Source organism: Pseudochaenichthys georgianus, chromosome 5, assembly GCF_902827115.2.
Source record: "Pseudochaenichthys georgianus chromosome 5, fPseGeo1.2, whole genome shotgun sequence".
NCBI classification, from domain to species: Eukaryota; Metazoa; Chordata; class Actinopteri; order Perciformes; family Channichthyidae; genus Pseudochaenichthys; species Pseudochaenichthys georgianus.
Genome location: NC_047507.1, coordinates 8683039 through 8700321, shown reverse-complemented (window position 1 = coordinate 8700321; position 17283 = coordinate 8683039). Strand labels below are relative to the sequence as shown.

The following is a 17283-nucleotide window of genomic DNA, read 5'->3' as shown; positions in this document are numbered from 1 at the left end:
TTTATTCTAGTTTTTACAATATGTTTCTTTAGGGAAAAGGTGAGTGAAAAATGGACCACACACACGTACTATATGTATTAGCATTACATCTTCTAATGATATTTTACTGTATATGGTCACATCAAAAGCAAGATCAAGATTTGTGTTTATTATTATTTTATGTGATATTATGAAGGGCTCAGAAAATGCAACAAAAACAAACATCGTGTGATTCATATAAAAAACGTCAATCTTAATCAAATTGAATCTGCATGTTTAGTACATTAATAAATGTTGGGACAACTGTATGAAATTGTTCAAATGATATTTATTTGAAGACTTGTGCAGCATCGATGGTGATGTAGTGTTCTGTATGGATGCAATGAAAATGATAACTTTTAATGTGTGAATCCAAACAATTCAAATTAAGAGTAAAAGTATTGTTCACCACCCAGATAAATGTTTATTCATTTACATATATATATAAGCTGTAGAATCCACTTTTCAGGATTTAAATCATGGACTAATCTCAGGTCTACACCACATGTTGTGATTTACAAGGAGTCAAGAACAATACATAAAGGTCTCTGTACAATATTTTTATATATTTCTTCAACTATTTTGAATCAAGAAATAAAGAAGGATGTATTTCTATAGTGCAAACAACTTAAACCATCTCGTACAGTCTGTAGGAAACTGTCTACAAGCTACTATGTAAAAGGTTTAATCATGAGAAATGATTTCTAAAGATCCCAAAGACTTGAAATGGTATCCTTCATACTGGTTCTGTAATAATATATTGTATGTAATGCAAAATCCCAACACCCCTGCTTAAATATGTTCCTTTAAAATAAAATAAGAGATAAGGATAAAAGAACTTTCCTTTGACACAGTGATTGAACTTAAATTATCTGTCTTTGGGACTGCATGTGTGGCTATGTTGGTTGATTGGTTTGTTGATAGTGTCCCAGAACCGACACAAGAACAGTAAAAGTTTATTTCTGGTTCTTCAGCAGTTCGTCTATCTGGCATTTGTACATGTTCTTCACGTCTATCAGGTCCAGTCTCAGCTCCTCTGCCTCTTCGGCTTTTTCTCCGTACATCTGCAGGATGGTGTTGTGCCTCTGCTGCAGATCCTGAAAAGCACAGCCACACACATCAGAAACACACTCTGCAAATACAGCATTCAAGAATCCTGTGTGTGCTTTTATAGCACTTACCTTGAGATGAACTTTCAACGTGGGAATCTCCTTCACCATCTCATCCATCTCTTCGGTCTGATTGGTCAGTCGGACCAGCTCTTCTGCCATCACAGAACGACTCCTCTCTAGACTGGAGATCTCAATCTGAAACAGCAAGAGAACAAAGAGAAGGTAGTACAAAAACACAGATTATTTCATGTTAAAAATATACGCATCGTTAACCTTAGATAGTGAACACCACATTGCTCCTGTAGGCATGACTACGGCATGTTATTTTGGATCAAAGTGTCAGCCTAATAAAAATGTAAAAATGTTTCTTATTTTGAAACCTGCCTATAAACCCATGGCTGCATCTAATGTAGATTGCCATATCTGTAAACCCACCATAAACAAATGAGACGCAGTATTTACATTTGTAGATAATCCCATCTTTGTTAATTATTTGTTCCTTCTTTTGGAGGTATGTTTTACGTTTGGTTCTTGTTCCTAAATCTCTAGCAAAATAATTACTACTAATTTTGGTGTTGTTTTCCAGATGTTTCATTATTTAATTTTAAGGAAACATAAGTATATTTTAGCCAGCCTTCTGTCCGCAGAAAGCTTGTGCTGACGTTAAGCAGTACAATCAAACTAACACTAAACATACTTTACATATAGCTCAGTTAAAAAACACTACCTGCAGCTGAGCGATCTCTCCTTCTCTGAGTTTGAGCTGAGACTGCAGGTTCTCCATGATGCTGGAGCCCCCCGACAGCCGGGCGGCCTCGTACAGGTTGGTCCCGCTCATCGACATGGACATGGTCATGTTACCAAGAGAGTGGTCTAAAAGGTCCTCCTGAGGAAGAAAGAGACAACGTACAGCGTCGGTTAAACTCCATAAATCCCAGTTTCATCCCACAGGCCATAAGACTTTTGAAAGAACATCCATAACATTCATCTGTTCGCAACTTATATATATCAATATTCCAATTACTTGTATATAGACAACTTTGCACTATTATATTATATTCTATTTTATTTTATTTACTTGCACTATTATCTGTTTTATTGTGCTGCACTGTTGGAGGAGCCTGGGACCTAAGCATTTCATTGTCATAACTACACTTTGTACATATGACAATGAAAGCCTTGAACTTGAACCTAAATCCAAGCTTGTGCAAACCTTTTTTTGGTTTTGGGCTAGATTAGCCTTTATTGGAGATGACAGTGTTGAAATGGGGGATAGAGGGGATGACATGCGTACATGGTCCCAGGCCGGATTCGAACCTGGGTCCTCCGCATGGGAACTAAGTCCCTCTACAGTACATGGACCGCCAGCTCTACCAGGTGAGCTATATGGCGGCCCGCTTGCGCAAACTTTACCTAATTTCTACATTTGAACATTTGTCTCGGTGTGTACCTGGGAAAGAATAGAGGAGTGGAGAGCAGCGTTGTCCGGCACACTGATGGAGCTGGAGCGGGACAGGGAGGGTGTGGAGGACGCCGGGGGCTCTCCTACAGAGTGAGTCATGGCCTTCCTCTCCTGATTGGGACATCAGCCACAAATATTAGAAAATAAAAACATCCGATTAAATTCTGATGAGATAAACCAGATGTATAATCTCGAAAAGCTCCTCCACCTTTTCCCTGAGAGCTTCATTAGCCAAGTAGCATTTCTTCTTCTCTTGCTCCACCTTCATCCTCTCCATCTCTAACTGATTGGTCAGCAGCAGCTGGTGGAAGAAGCAAAAACATGAACATGAGGCAGTCGTTTTTTTACAGAAGAGAAGAACAAGAGTTAGTGAGGACAATAATGGTACCTTTTCTTTCTTGGTTTCTTCTAGCATGCGGTTGTGCTCTCCTCGCAGATTTTCTAAATCAACATGCTCCCTATATTAAGAAAGAAAACAAGAAAAGAAGTATGTTAAAGGTAGGGTAGGTAAGAATGGAGAAACCAGCTCGAGTGCGCTAGAATTTGAAAGTACGCAGCCGAAAAAAAATCGGCCCCTTCCTTCAGACTTCCTCACAGAGCCCCTCCTCCAACACACACGAACGCGCACATGAACAATGAGGGCACGAGGTAAATTTGTGCCCAGATGGAAGGCTGACAGGCAGGTAGGCCATCCAGTTACTTTAGCCGGGCCGGCTCAGATGATTGGTCGTGCTTTTTACAGCGCCGCGTCTTCCACAGGTTACATTTTGTTTATGTATTTATTGTCAAAGCATTTAATATATTCATTGCTATCGGGATGTTAAGAGCATTCCATGGAATACAACAAAAAGTGTTTCTGAAGTGAATTACCTACCCCACCTTTAATCAGTCAACAGTATCAGGGATTACAAATGTGTAAAATACTTGCCTTGTTCTTATAACTGAATAAAATCAGCATAATGGTGTGAAATCAAATGACAATTATCTATGAGCTTTCCCACTGAAGAAGGAGCTACAGTGTTTATTTCAACTGTGTTCTGTGTCCTACTTTCAAACGTTCTCAAAGCCCTGTGTCGGTGAGAGGCCTCAGGGGCATTCTTTTGGACCATTACGAAATATTGTCTTCCTATGAGTCATAATGCACTGCACTGAATAATTGAAACCTTTCTGCAACAAAAACCAAAAAGCATCCGAGCCAGCCAGGATTTGAACCTAGAATCTTCTGATCCGTAGTCAGACGCGTTATCCGTTGCGCCACTGGCCCAGTTGCAGCTGCCTGACATCTCACAAAAGATAACCCCGTGCCTCAAAGGCCTCGGCAACTCGACACGCATGCCTGCTCGTGTCAAAGGGTAACCCCCCCCGGCCCCTGCTTCACTGACTCATAAAGCAATATGTGGTGAAACAGAAAAACTATGCCAGTGAGTTTCACGCATTCATGTGAGACATCCAGCAGAAGTGAGATATTTACTGTTTTAATTGAACTATTCACATCTTAGACTGCACTGTAACTTTTATCCATGTACTTTTTCTTTTAATGTTTATTTTATTAGCTTTTCTTTTTAATGACTGATTTTAAATGCCATTTTCTTAATGTCTTTCATTTTTTGTAAAGCACTTTGAATTGCCTTGTGTTGAAAAGGGCTATATAAATAGACTTGCCTTGCCTTACTGTGAAAGACATTCTAGCATAACATTCCCTGCTGGGGCTACTCGTGTTTTGAAATAAGGTTTAAGGAGAACAATGACCAAAATAAAACTAACTGCAGACACGATAAAACACTGCCAGCATCTACTGACAGTTAGCTCTGGGGCTGCTGGAGCACCGAGGTATCATTCAGTAAAACCTCCTTAACCATTTGAAAGCCAGACCATTGTTTAAAGGGGCGCTATTATACCAGACCATTGACATGCACAAAAACCTATATAATTCTACTACAGGAAGGGAAAACCCTAAAATATCTTAAAAAGACCTCTTCTAATTAAGTCGATGAACCCAACCATAAAGAAATCAAACTATAAAGAAACACTTTGAGATTAGACCAATGAAATAAGAGAACAATACTAGGTGACAATGACTGGATGTACCTTGTCATTGAACCCTGTAAACTCCAGCTTAAGCTGTAATTTGTTACCTAGTGCTCTCATCCTCCAGTTTATCTCTCTTGTTCTTCTCAGCCTCCAGCTGTGCGACGAGCCGGGCCTTCTCCTGGCGGAACAGGGAGATCTGTGACTCCAGAGAGGCCTGCTGGGACCTGATGGATAGGAGCTCTTCACTCGCCGACCGCTCTCTCTCCACCGCAACGGCCAGCTGCGCCTGGGCATCCGCTGTGGAGAAGAAAAGACGTTGAATCACTCACACTTATTGTTTGTTTCACACAGACAGTTAATATGTCCTTCCTCTTACCTAGCCTATCAGAGATGCTCTTCTCCAGTTTCTCCCAGGATGCCGTCTGTCCGCCTAAGGAGGCCTGCAAGTTCTCAATCTGTCGCAGAAGGGGCCGTGTTGCCGAGGTAACACTCTGGCTGAGCTCCTGGTTCCTGGTCTCTGCCTCCTGAAGCCTCTGTGGAAGATAAAGAAAATGGCATCCAATAAATACATCTATTTTGGACAGCTTATTATGCTCATGCTTATTATATGAGCATGTTATGTTACCTGCTGCAGCTCACTGATCTCCTCCCTCAGATAGTCTTCCTTCCTTCCTTGCTGTTGCTCAGCCCTCTGCAGAGCCATCCTCAGGTCCGCCACCTGTACACAGAGTTAGATTAATAAAGGATGTCATGTTAAAACGTGCAATGTTTTTTATACTTTCATGTCATGAATTTTAACTTCATAATTTATTATTTTTTCTTACTAGGGTGTTTCAAAACAGGTGTACATGAAGATATATTGTACCCAATATACGAGATCATGTGCACACAGGTGAATTTATTTACCTCGTTATATGACTCTGAAAGTCATTGTTATTGGGCTTTATTGGATAGGGGGGTGAAGGGGCTTTTTAAAAGAAGCTTTACTAAGTTGGACTATTTTGTGTTGGGCCATTACATACAATCCAAATAAAAATCAATTGCAGGTTTTAATGCAATCAAATAAAAAAAACATCAAGGGGTGCAGGGACGCGGGAAGGGGGGGTGATGAGGGGGCTGCAGCACCCCCATCTGTTGGCGGAGAGTTGTAACTGCAACGCCAAAAAGCTCACTAAACAAATCAATACAAAAGTTTTATTTTTAGTTACTATCTTTGAGTTAGCATTTTAGGGTAAGCAGTCTATAAAAAGCTTCACTATATAAGAGAAAGTGATAATGCGGTGTACTTCTTCTGTTTCAGTGCAGACAAGATCAGGGATGGGAGTTTTGTGAAAGCAGGGTTTAACAACTGGCGAAAGGCAGGGGAAACATTTAGGGAGCATGAGAAGTCCCATCAACACACAGGCCGCCAACAAACTGGCAGCATTAAGACGAACACCGATTAATGCACTGCTCTCAAAAGCTGTTGCTAAAGATCAAATGACTGCATTTAATATGACGTTATTATACAGGGCCGCCCCTCCCTACACGCAGATCACGCAGAGCCCTCGCGGATGGGGCCTCATTTTGCGGAGGGAGCCTCCTCTGAAACGCAAACGCGGCGCACCTACAGTGTAGCGCTCCACTAGCACCCCCCCCCAACCGCACCCGCACGCCCATCTCTGACTGACTTCCCGCGTCCCTCAAGGGGTGTGAATACTTTGGCAAGGCAGTGTATGTTATAATATCTGCACCACTCACTTACTCACAAGAGGTGTATTGAGGCTGCACAAAAGTCTAATATTTACTTTAAATGAATTCTAATGATCCTCTATATCAGGGGTGCCCAACCTTTTTTGAACCGAGAGCTACTTTCAAAGTTGCCAGTCTGCCGAGATCTACCAGTCCAAATAGAGAGGCGTAGCCATTACTGACAGCCTACTGCCAGGTAAATGCACACTTCTACTTGTATAAAACTGACCTTTGTACGATTAATACTTCATAAAATACTGCAGATCCTTTATCTTACCTCTTTCTAATCTACACACATACAAGTATTTCACTGAAGTTAGACAACAGTGTTTTTGATACAGAGTTGGAGTTTATTCACACGTCACTACAGTGGGTAATGTTTTCAAGAAACATTGAACAGTGCTGCCACATATGACACAGGACAAAAAGAAAAGACTCTGAACTCTTTCTTTGCCATTATATAAAAATAGTGTTGCTACAAAAGTATAAATTAGGCTTACGGCCCGTCCACACAGCGGCGTGCGTTGACGCTTCCCCATTCACTTTGAATGGGGTGACGTCACTTTTAGCCGAAATGCATCGTGGGAAGCGACGTGGAGCGTAGCTGGCGTGGCTCGCTGCAAAAGTTGAGCAATGTTCAACTTTTGACGCCTCGGCGAGGCGTCAGCCAATCGAATCATATGCCAGTACAAGCTCTAGCCAATCAAACCGCTGCTTGTGTGTCAGGGGCGGGAGATTCATGTGATTGGTTGTTGGTCGAGTTTCAGACACGCCCGCCGGCAAGCGTCAGCGCACGCCGCTGTGTGGACGGGCCGTTACTAATAAGACAACTCAGATCTGAAGCTACACAGGAATCTGCTGCCAAAGTGCAATAAAAGAGACAAAATTAATAGAATCAAAATGTTGCATTTTAGTGGAGTATACAAATAAATGCATTTAAAATAGGATGCAAGCAACACTGCACACACTAGTTTCTTAACCTGAATTGATAATAGACTATAATCAATTTCAGTTTGCATTCTTATACCATTTTGTACAATAATTATAATGACTAAGTTCAAACAAACTCAAACTTACAGCTGATGAAAACTGTTATTTTTATTACGCATCGGCAGCCTCCAGGAATGCTTCTTTCACAACTTCGCCGTCTTTGAAAGACTTCATGTGTTTCGCAAGAACGTGACTGACACAATAATATGCTATGGTAGCAGCCTTGCTCTTGTTGTTGGGCCTGGTGAAAATGGACTGCTGTGCATTCAGCTGTCCTCTCAGGCCCCTCCCCTTTTGGAGCGTAGGGCAGAATTAGGAGGGAATTCCGTCTCGTAGCGTTTGTGCACTGTTTTGAAATGCCGCTCCTAAATTACCCTTCTTCGATAAAGCCACGCTCGCATTGCAGATGAGACAGATGGACTTTGAATTGGAATAGATACAAAAATAATCATCCTCCCACTCGGAGTGAAAATTATATATGTTTTGCTTCTGCCATAATTGCGGTCTTGTGTGTGTGCGGAATGTCACTCCTGTTGACATGGACAACGTTAGCGAACTAGTGCACTGCCCACTGCTCACCAACCACGCCCCGACACATGGGGTCACGCCGGCCAATCACAAATCTTTGATGCGTTCAAGTGCATTATTCTGGCACAGGAAGATTATGTTACAGGACATTAACGATAAAACAGAATATTGTTGTTCTATTTTTAGACACATCTCGCAATCAACTGGGAATCTCCCCGCGATCGAGATCGACTGGTTGGGCACCCCTGCTCTATATGCATAGCAGACAAATGTACATCCCAAGCCCGTGTTACCTGATTGGCCAGAGCCTCCTGTTGCATCCTGCCCTCCTCCTGGTTCTTCTCCAGGGCCAGGCTCAGCAGATCCTTGGCCTGTGTTTCTCTGGTGAGAGCCGCTTCCTGAGCCTCACTGGCTCTGCTGACCCCCGCCTTGTGAAGCTCTGCCAGCTCCCTGACAACAGAGACGTACAAGTGCACCATCAGCTTCATGACCTCACTACAGTGCCGTCCCTATTTATAAAAAATAACTCGCATTCGTACTTCAGCCCCCTGGATTTGAAACAATGACAATGGGGTATACCTGTCTTATTCTATTTTAACGTGTTTTATTTTGACGCTGTTGGCTCTTAAATGACTGTTTTTAAAAGTGTTTAAACATAATTGTAATGCACTATATCTTAATGCTTTAATTTATTTGTTGTCAAGCACTTTGAATTACCTCATATTGAAATGTGCTACATAAATAAACTTGCTATGATTCATCATTTAGCTATATGTTTTTTAAATATTACTTTAGCTCTCGTTCAAACTGAAACACTATGTATACAAATGTTAACGATCCCAGTACTGTTAACCAATCGTAGATCTAACTAGCCTAACATTTGAGGTGGAAGCCTTCACTTGAACCTTAAATTCATTGCATCGTTTCAAATCAATAAGGTCCCACCAATGCCCCTTTCACACCAGCGCCTTTTCAGCTCCGGCTCGGAGCTAGAGCCTGAAAAGCGCCGGGTTTTCCAGTTCACACCGGAGCTGCGCCGGCTCTTAGCTCCGGAATTCGCTTCATTTCCAGCTCCAAAAAATTGTCGGTCCAGAGGCAAGAGCTTTGGAGCTAAGAGGTGACGTCGCTTACGTCTCTCTTACGTCGAGGCGTGCAGGAAACTAAACCCACCTCCCATGGGTCGACTGTTATGCCTGCCTACAAGCAGTAGTGCCTATAAACACACTTTATAAAGTCAGGCAACACTAACCAGGCTTCGTGTGATTCTGTTTATTTGTACCTTACTTTGACCATCCGTTCACTGTTATCGATCATTGTGGAGAGAGGCAGACGTGTTGTTTTGTATTATTGCAGCTATCGGATGGAAGTAGTCAGTTTAGCTTCGGTTGCTATGCTAACATCACCCGTTTGATACCAGAGAAACTTTCATAACAGCGTTGTGATACCAAACAGTGTCAATTCAGACTGACACACATTCACTTAGGCTAAGGGGAACTGGGGATATGCATCAGCTGCTTGTGTGAGTCGGACAGTGATAACTTTAGAGCGGCCGCTGCCGTGTGAGCTAACCGGGAGCTAACGGGAGAATAAACTCCCGTGGAAGAGCAGCCAATACTGCAGCGGTCGGTAAATGCTGCAGAAACACATTAATAAACAATGAACCACGGCACTGTGGAGCAAAGCATAAGGTTGGAGAAGTCGTTATTCAATTTATTCTGGCTTCGTGTGATTAAAAGCAACACGATCATCGACCCGACGCTGTTGTTGTTGTTGTGAGCTGCCGTTGGGGGGCAAATCAGCGATGTAAACGGTGACGTCATGACGCAGCAAGGGCAGCTCTGGGGCGCCAGTGGGCGGTGTGCACAGAGCGGGAGCTGAAAAGGGAAACCGGAGCTGAATCAGAAAAGCTCCCGCTCGGAGCTAGAAACTGAAAAGCGCTGGTGTGAAAGCCGCACAAGTGTCTCAATTCCCAAATACTTAGTCAGCGCTGTATATTCTGTCAACCATGAAATAATATGATATTTAGAGTGCAGTACAATACAATGTCTGGCTCGTGAGGTTAGATTTACAGTCAGAGTCCTTGTTGTTATTATTGTGTATCAACATCAGGGCGTGTCAGTGTTTACTTGTAGGAGTTGTCCAGCGCTGCCTGCAGGCTCCGGTTGTTCTCCTGCAGCTCCTCAGAGTCCGTCTGCAGCTGGCTCACATCCTTCTCCTGCCGCTCCACCACCGCGTTCAGCTTCTTGATGTTCTCCCTGTGCTGTTTCTCCACCTCCTCCTTCCCATCTAGAACCTTAATGCATAAAACGTGGAGAAAATCACAGCCATGACTTCAAAATGGTTTAAGTTTATCATTAAATCATAAAGGTAGCTGAGGACCCACTATCATGTCATGTTTATTTAAAGATAACAGCAATGAATAGTGGTAAACTAATAACGCACAAATACAAAACATTTAAATATACTTTATTCTTTAGCTTTACTGAAAATAAAGGGAAAAAGGAGTCACATTTGGCAAAGAACTGCAGCACTAGGAGATCCTAATAAGAGGTTGTAGGTTGTTTTTTTTCGACACACCTCTTACTCAAGCCTTGTGCAATACAAGAATGTCAACCATTATGAGCTTACTGCATCCATCCGCATGTTAAAACCGGCACCACAACCCGCTATGCCCATCCTTGAGAAAACTAGCAGGACGAATTTAGACAGCCTGAAGAACAGGTTTGAGATTTTTGAGCACCCACATGCTGCTTAATGGAGCAATCGAATATAAGTTAGCTGGAGTTAGCCTAAATGTGCTCGAGATAACAACCTCCAGCAACTTGAAATCTTACCTCTAAGACCACCTTTCACATCTACATGACACAGAAGCCAATTGCCAAGATCGCCCGTATTGCCAGCATCGAAAAGCAGGCATTTAACAACAAAGTCATTTTCATTTTTAGATTCCCATTTTTTTAATGCACTAAAATCGTACCTGCTGCAGCTGCCTGAGCTCCTCCTCCTGCTCCTTGATTTTCTTCTGTTGCTTTGTGATCCTTGTGTCGCTCTCCTTCTCTTTCACACGCAGCTTCTTGATGATGTTGCTGTGCTGCAGCTGCTGCTTGGACAACTTCTCACCTAAAAAGAGAAAGAAATAAACCCCTGTTCAGCCAACTTAGGTGAACACAGATGTCGTAACGATACCCCCTATGTAGCAAGATATACATTGACCAGCTTTTTTTTCTGCCCTCCCTAACTCTCGTCCTCAAGATTGATGTATGCATGACTTTTTCCATGATAAAGTGTTTCTCATACATTGATTCTTCTTGTGGTCTAATGGATAGTGTGGTGGGCTGATGACCGGAAGGTTGCAAGTTCAAATCCCGCCTGAAACACCACTACTCGTGTGTAAGGCACTTAGCCCTCAGTTACTCCAGGGAGAATGTCCCTGTAATCAGTTTGTGGTAAGTCGTTTTGGAATATGGCGTCTGCTAAATGCCTAAATTGTCAATTTTATTTTTAGGGTTATAAACCACAGATCCTCAACTCCGGTGTGTCTCACTCATTAACAACGCAACAAGAACATTGTCTACAGTAGCCATGAACTCACATGTATTTTCTTATTTGAGGGGGGGGGGTGGATGCGTGGGCCACCCGAATAGTTTAAGGGGCCTTTGGCTTTTCTTGCCGGGGGGGGGGGGGGAATCAAATTCTGTGGGAAACGATGATTGTTTTAACTTTAAAACGATGATGCTTAGACTTCTCCATTTATTACAATAGCAGGGTGTGTGCAGGAATCCTGAAGTCACATGTAAGACCTTTTAAGACCCTTTTCGTACATTTTAAGACCTCATCGCCACTTTGAGTTTTAACCGGTTACCTTAGCGACACACTTTACCTCACATTGACTATATACAGTATTGATTGTCCTTCCTCCTCATCTTCCAACCATCTGGACGCAGACTTGCATTTCCCCATAACGATGTTGTTTAACAACCGGAGTAAACGGGCCTTCGCGCTATCAAGCAGTGAGCGTGCGATGTCCCGTTCAGATGACGTCAAACCCAACGGGATGCCATCAATAAACTACACAGAATCACACTACACACCTACGCAATGATTACATTCAGGCAGACTGTAGAACACAACCTCTTTGGACAATTCATATACTTATTGAAAACAAGCTAAAAAAAATGTAATACCTTGGAAAATGCTGTTTAATAGCCTTCATTTTCGCTAAATTTATTGACTTTTAATACTTTTTAAGACCCCGCAGACACACTGTTAGATATCTGACACATGTTGGCTCTCCAGTTATTGAGGGACAGCTTATCTTTTCTCATCCTGGTGGTAAATGACCAGTCTTATCTTTATAGGCCACAACCCTGAATCATGCCTGCTCTTTATTCAATGGCCTTCTGTGTGAAACCTGGGTAACTTCTGTTTCGGTCAATCAAGTTAAAGCAGCTTTGGTACCAAGTATACAACTGGCTACAAGTTAAAAGGGCCTCGACTGTATAGGTTTAATTGTGTGGGCTTGTGAAGGAGAACAATTATAGCCTTCAAATATAAAAAATGACCTTCTTCCAGCAGGCCTCTGATCTGCTCTTCCTTCTCTCTGATGATCTCCAGTGTGTCGCTGGAGTGAAGTCTTGTAGAAAGCTCGTCTCGCAAGCCCTTTATTTCCTGTGGCATAGAACAATGAACACAAAGAAGATAAAGATGTGTTAGTTGAACAAATTGTTTTGCTTTTGTAGCCTTATTTGTGTGGTGTAGAGCCTCGGATGACTCTGATGTGATGTACCTTCTTGGCTATGTCTCTCTCCTTGCAGGCCAGCTGAGCCTTCCTCTCCGTGTCTGCTATGCGCTGAGTGAACTCATCCTTCAGGGACTGAACCGTGGAGCTGTCCTCCTTCAGGCTTATCACTTCACTGCAGGATGAACACACTCATTAGTCGAAGATAGCTTAGTGTCAAAATCCATACAGCCTTAAGCCAAGACAGCTTTTAAAACTCTGCACAAGTAGTTACAGCATTTAACAATCACGTTGCCAATTGAAAACCATTGTATTTTCATAGAAACAACACATTTTATCCTTTGGTAAAAATAGCTTCCTGATCATGATCATTGTGCGGCAGGTGTGTGCGCCATACACTCACTCTTTGAGGTTGTCACACTGCTCCTCCAGCGTGGCCTTGTCCTTGCTGACAACCAGAAGCTGAGACTCTCTCTTCTCCAGGCGGCCTGACAGATCATCAATCACCTACAACATGTCCACAACATTTTGTCTTTACAACGACATTCGCACAGACAATCCAGTTCAAATACAACTTACTCATTTTAAAACTAGTGTGGTAGAGCTTAAGGTTACCTTCTTACATTAGTATAACAGACAGTTCTGGGAGAACTTGTATTTGACCAAAGAACATTTCTGAAAGGATATTGGCAGGTATTTTTTAAACAAAATGGCCGAATTGAAGTGAAAGCTATTCGACAGGAGAAACACAAAGTCTTGCTCTAGATAACGCACAATGGGACGAGTTAAAAAGATGATATGGAAATGTGACATGACCTTCAAGTATCTATGTGCTTCTATTATGCATTCTTTGGAAGTCTATCCAAAGAACTGAGTTGGTTTAAAGGAAGACTTCACACATAAAATACACATTTGAATATCAACAACTCACCCGGTGTTAACTTGAATTGTTGAAGAAAACGTAGTCTTGATGAAGTGTTTTAAGTAGTAAGGTTTAAGCCAACATGCATGTGTTTGGGAAGAAGTGATTATGCAACTGGATCAATGAGACGTGGATATACTGGAAGAGTTGTTTGATAGCTGGTGAGCAGATGTTTTAATATAGTTTTGCTGTTGTTAAACATGGCCATACTACTCCCTAGGACTGTGGAGGACATTATTGAATTGTTCGGTCACCATGGAAGCAAGATTTCAAGATAATATAGGTCGATTCATTGAGTAACAAATGGTCATTTTGTAAGTGAAGTATTCCTTTAAATGCATTTTTTGAAAGGATAAATACGGTACGTCCACACAGCAGCTTTAAACAAATCTTCCAACGCTTCCAACCCATTGACTTTGAATGGGGATGACGTCACTTTGCCTCGCTTTTCGCCGAACTGCATTGTGGGGGAGCGAAGCGAAGATTTCCAGGATTTCCAGGATTCAAAAGTTGAGCAATGTTCAACTTTTGAAGCTGAGCTGGAAGCGCCAGCCAATCAAACACGTTTATGCAAATCTGACAGTAGAAGCGCTAGCCAATCAAACCGCGTGTAAGCAGGGAGAACCAGACCGCAGTTCATTTCCTCATATTCCAAACGAGAAATCACGGTAGCAAATCACCCGGTTCTTTACGACCAGAACTATTAACGGGATACAAACCGGAGGAACCGGGCATGGAGGGAGGTGGCAGAGGCAGTGGGTGAAACTGGTAGGTTTTCGCCTGTTTGGGGAGTTTATATATATATATATATATATATTGCTCGCATTAAATCCCCGGGGTTTTTTGCTTTGTATGTCGGGGGCGGGAGATTCATGTGATTGGTTGTTGGTCGCATTGCTCGCAAAAAATCCCCAAGCTGTCAGACACGCCCAGCTCCAAGATTTTCAAGATTTTTGAAAAGCTGCTGTGTGGACGTACCGTTACATGTATACTTTACACATGACTTTCAGAGTAGTTTAATAATAATGTACCATATACGCAACTAATCTATGACTAGCAAGTTGAACAATAAACTCAGCTATATGGACTTTGTAACATATATACATACAATATTTAATAACTGCTACCTTTTGAAGCTCCAAAATCTGAACTGGGGAGACACTTTTCATCTCTGCAGTGATTGGCGGAGCGATCTGTTCGTCAGCGTTGGAGGCGGGATCAGACAGAGTGACATTCGCCTCAGAGTCCTGCTCCTGCTCCATCAAGTCTTCAGGCTGATCACTATTAACAGGCGTCGCACTCCGGCCACTCTCCTCCATCTCATCCAGCGACTGCTCCCTCATTGTGTCTGTATAGCCCTCTTCCTCCTCTTCCTCCTCCTCCTCTTCCTCCTGTCCTAAATTCTCCTCCTCTCCATCTTCCTGCGTCTGACACACAGCTGAGGACACTGTCAAAGGAGGAGAGCCCGTGGTGACAGACGCTAGCGTCCGACTGCCGGGGATGTCATCGTCCGAGTTAACCTCGCTCACACTCCGGCTGTCCAACGACTGAACACTGAATGAATCTATGCGCTCGAATGCGTCCGAGGAGGAGCCGCAGCTCTCCGTGAGTTTGGAGTAGTCCTCCAGGTGGGGGAAATCTCCACAGGTGGAGGCCGTGAGAAGCTGAAAGGAGCCCTGCATCAGGTGAAGGTCGGCCTTGCCCTCCCCCGTTTCTTGTCTGGAGCTGGCTGAGCTCTCACTCAACACTGACTCGTGGTCAAGCACTTCAATGTCACTGGTGGTGGAGGTTCCTGAGGAGAAAGCGCTGACCGGAGGAGAGGGGGTATCACTTTGACGGTCCTCCACCTTTGAGTCTTTATTCTCTAGGAGTATTTCCTTAGAGGGCAGAGAGGGCGAAGGATCAGGGGGAGTAGAGCTCTGAAGTTCAGAAGTGACAGCAGCCGGTTCACAGGAATCTGTGGTGTCCTGCTCCACCTGGAGATCGCATGGAGGCTGTGACTGCTCTGGTGTGGAGTCTACGGAAACTGTAGAGCCGATATCTGTTTGTACATCGCTCATTTCGCTGTCAGGAAGGTCGCTGGGAGAAGGAGCAGGAGAAACTGGCTGCAGGAGGATAGTGTCTGAATAACGGGATTCTGCTGAGGAATCCAGATCAACCATCTGGTCTTCATCATCCGTCTGATACTCCAGGGTCTCGTCCGCAGGTGCTGAATTCTCTTCTTCGTGCGCCACAGTCTCCCTGCTTTGGTTTTCCTTCTCCTGAGGCCGCCTTTGCGACTTAGTAGGTGGTACGGACACTACCTGGGAGACGGTGACGCCTTGGACGTCTCCGGGTGGCAAAAAGGTAGTGAAAAAGTTTTCTGATTCATCCACAACTGTGCGGGTGACAGGAGTGGTGATGGCCTCAGAGGAAGGAGGAGGAGTGATGGGCCTCTCTTCAGGGGGCGCCTCCCACGGCGTCATTCCCCATCCTCCACTCAGTGACAGCTTTCCAGGTATTGTTACATCTGTCGGAAATGAAGTTCCAGTTTTAGATCCGGAGACAGGTTTATTGCCAGGTTGGTTTACACATGCGGGGAATTTGCCTTGGTCTATATGGTGCATACGTAAACACATTTAAACAACATACATTGAAAAGAAAATGACGATTATAATAAAGACATATAGAGAAATATTAACAATAATATGTATAGATAATAGAAATACCAAAAACTATGTAGAGTTTAAGTGTAATGTGAAAATAATATATGTGCAGTTTTGTTATGAAAAAGTAGAAAGCTGTGCAGATATCATAAGAGTAGCTTTGTATAAAAATGAGCTTTTCTTGCAGAAATTCCAAATGTGCATGTGACAACATTAGCTTTTACCTCCCCATGCCTACTCACCATCATAGGGCATGACAACTGTGTCACCCCACTGGTCCTCCTCTTTGATGTCCAGAACTCGGTCGATTGACTTCTGAGCTGTTGTTAAAGCTTGTTTAGCGAAGCTGGACAGAGAGGAGTTGAACCAACTCATGTTGACTGTGTGGCTAGCTAGCGATCAGTAACTCCAGGAACTGTAACACGGATCTTAAAGGGGGATTGGCGTTATCACATAAACCACAGTCCCTTTAACTATCTCTGCATTTCTTGAAATAAACGACACCCTAGTGAAAACACTATTTCGCTATGTCAAAGTGTGTTCTTCCGGGATAAGCTTTGTTGACATCTAGCTCCCACTTAGCTAGTTAGCCAAAGCATAGCGTCTGTGTACAGAGGAAACATCAATCCCAGATACAGTTACAGCTCGCAAACTCGTCAGCTGGCATTCATAATCGCATGATTTCTAAAGTAGACATACAGGTACCTCTAATACCCTGCCTGAACTCTACCACCACGATCAAAGTAAACGCAGTTCCATGCCTAATCCAAGCTGTTTTCGGCTCCTTTGCTCCGCCTTCATCGTTTGTTTTGGTCGCTCTCAACTTGTAGCCACATTAGCATTAGCATGCTCGCCACTTCCTTTCCACGTAGCAGCGTGACGTCATGGTCTGACTAGTCTACTCTGCAGAGCCGAAGAAGCAAAGGATGTAATATAATAATATGTAACATGCAAACAGAAAAACAGATGTCTCGTGTCTCGGTTAGAATCTGCCAGGACTGAATTTAAGTCATTTAAATAATAAACAATGTGCGCAATAGGCTATACTCTTTGTTAGCATCTCTTATCATATTCATTTTTAGGTGTAATAACATAATTTGTATAAT

The 17283-nt window shown here is 43.1% G+C and overlaps 1 protein-coding gene and 1 non-coding gene across 2 annotated transcripts; both read right to left on the bottom strand.

Annotated features, from left to right (window-relative positions):
- Window positions 1-287: 287 nt before the first annotated feature.
- Window positions 288-17029, bottom strand: tmf1 (TATA element modulatory factor 1). Its single transcript, XM_034082993.2, has 17 exons — window positions 16420-17029; window positions 14660-16041; window positions 13014-13117; window positions 12659-12785; window positions 12435-12540; window positions 10850-10992; window positions 9999-10165; window positions 8166-8322; window positions 5249-5341; window positions 5000-5156; window positions 4728-4920; window positions 2981-3050; window positions 2801-2893; window positions 2581-2703; window positions 1858-2016; window positions 1200-1325; window positions 288-1115 (listed from the first exon to the last, which is right to left on the bottom strand). Exons 1-17 carry the CDS (start codon window positions 16550-16552, stop codon window positions 975-977), a joined length of 3474 nt encoding a protein of 1157 aa, XP_033938884.1. The 5' UTR covers window positions 16553-17029; the 3' UTR covers window positions 288-974.
- Window positions 3784-3856, bottom strand: trnar-acg (transfer RNA arginine (anticodon ACG)). The gene has a single exon. It is a non-coding gene; the product is annotated as a tRNA-Arg (tRNA).
- Window positions 17030-17283: the final 254 nt, after the last annotated feature.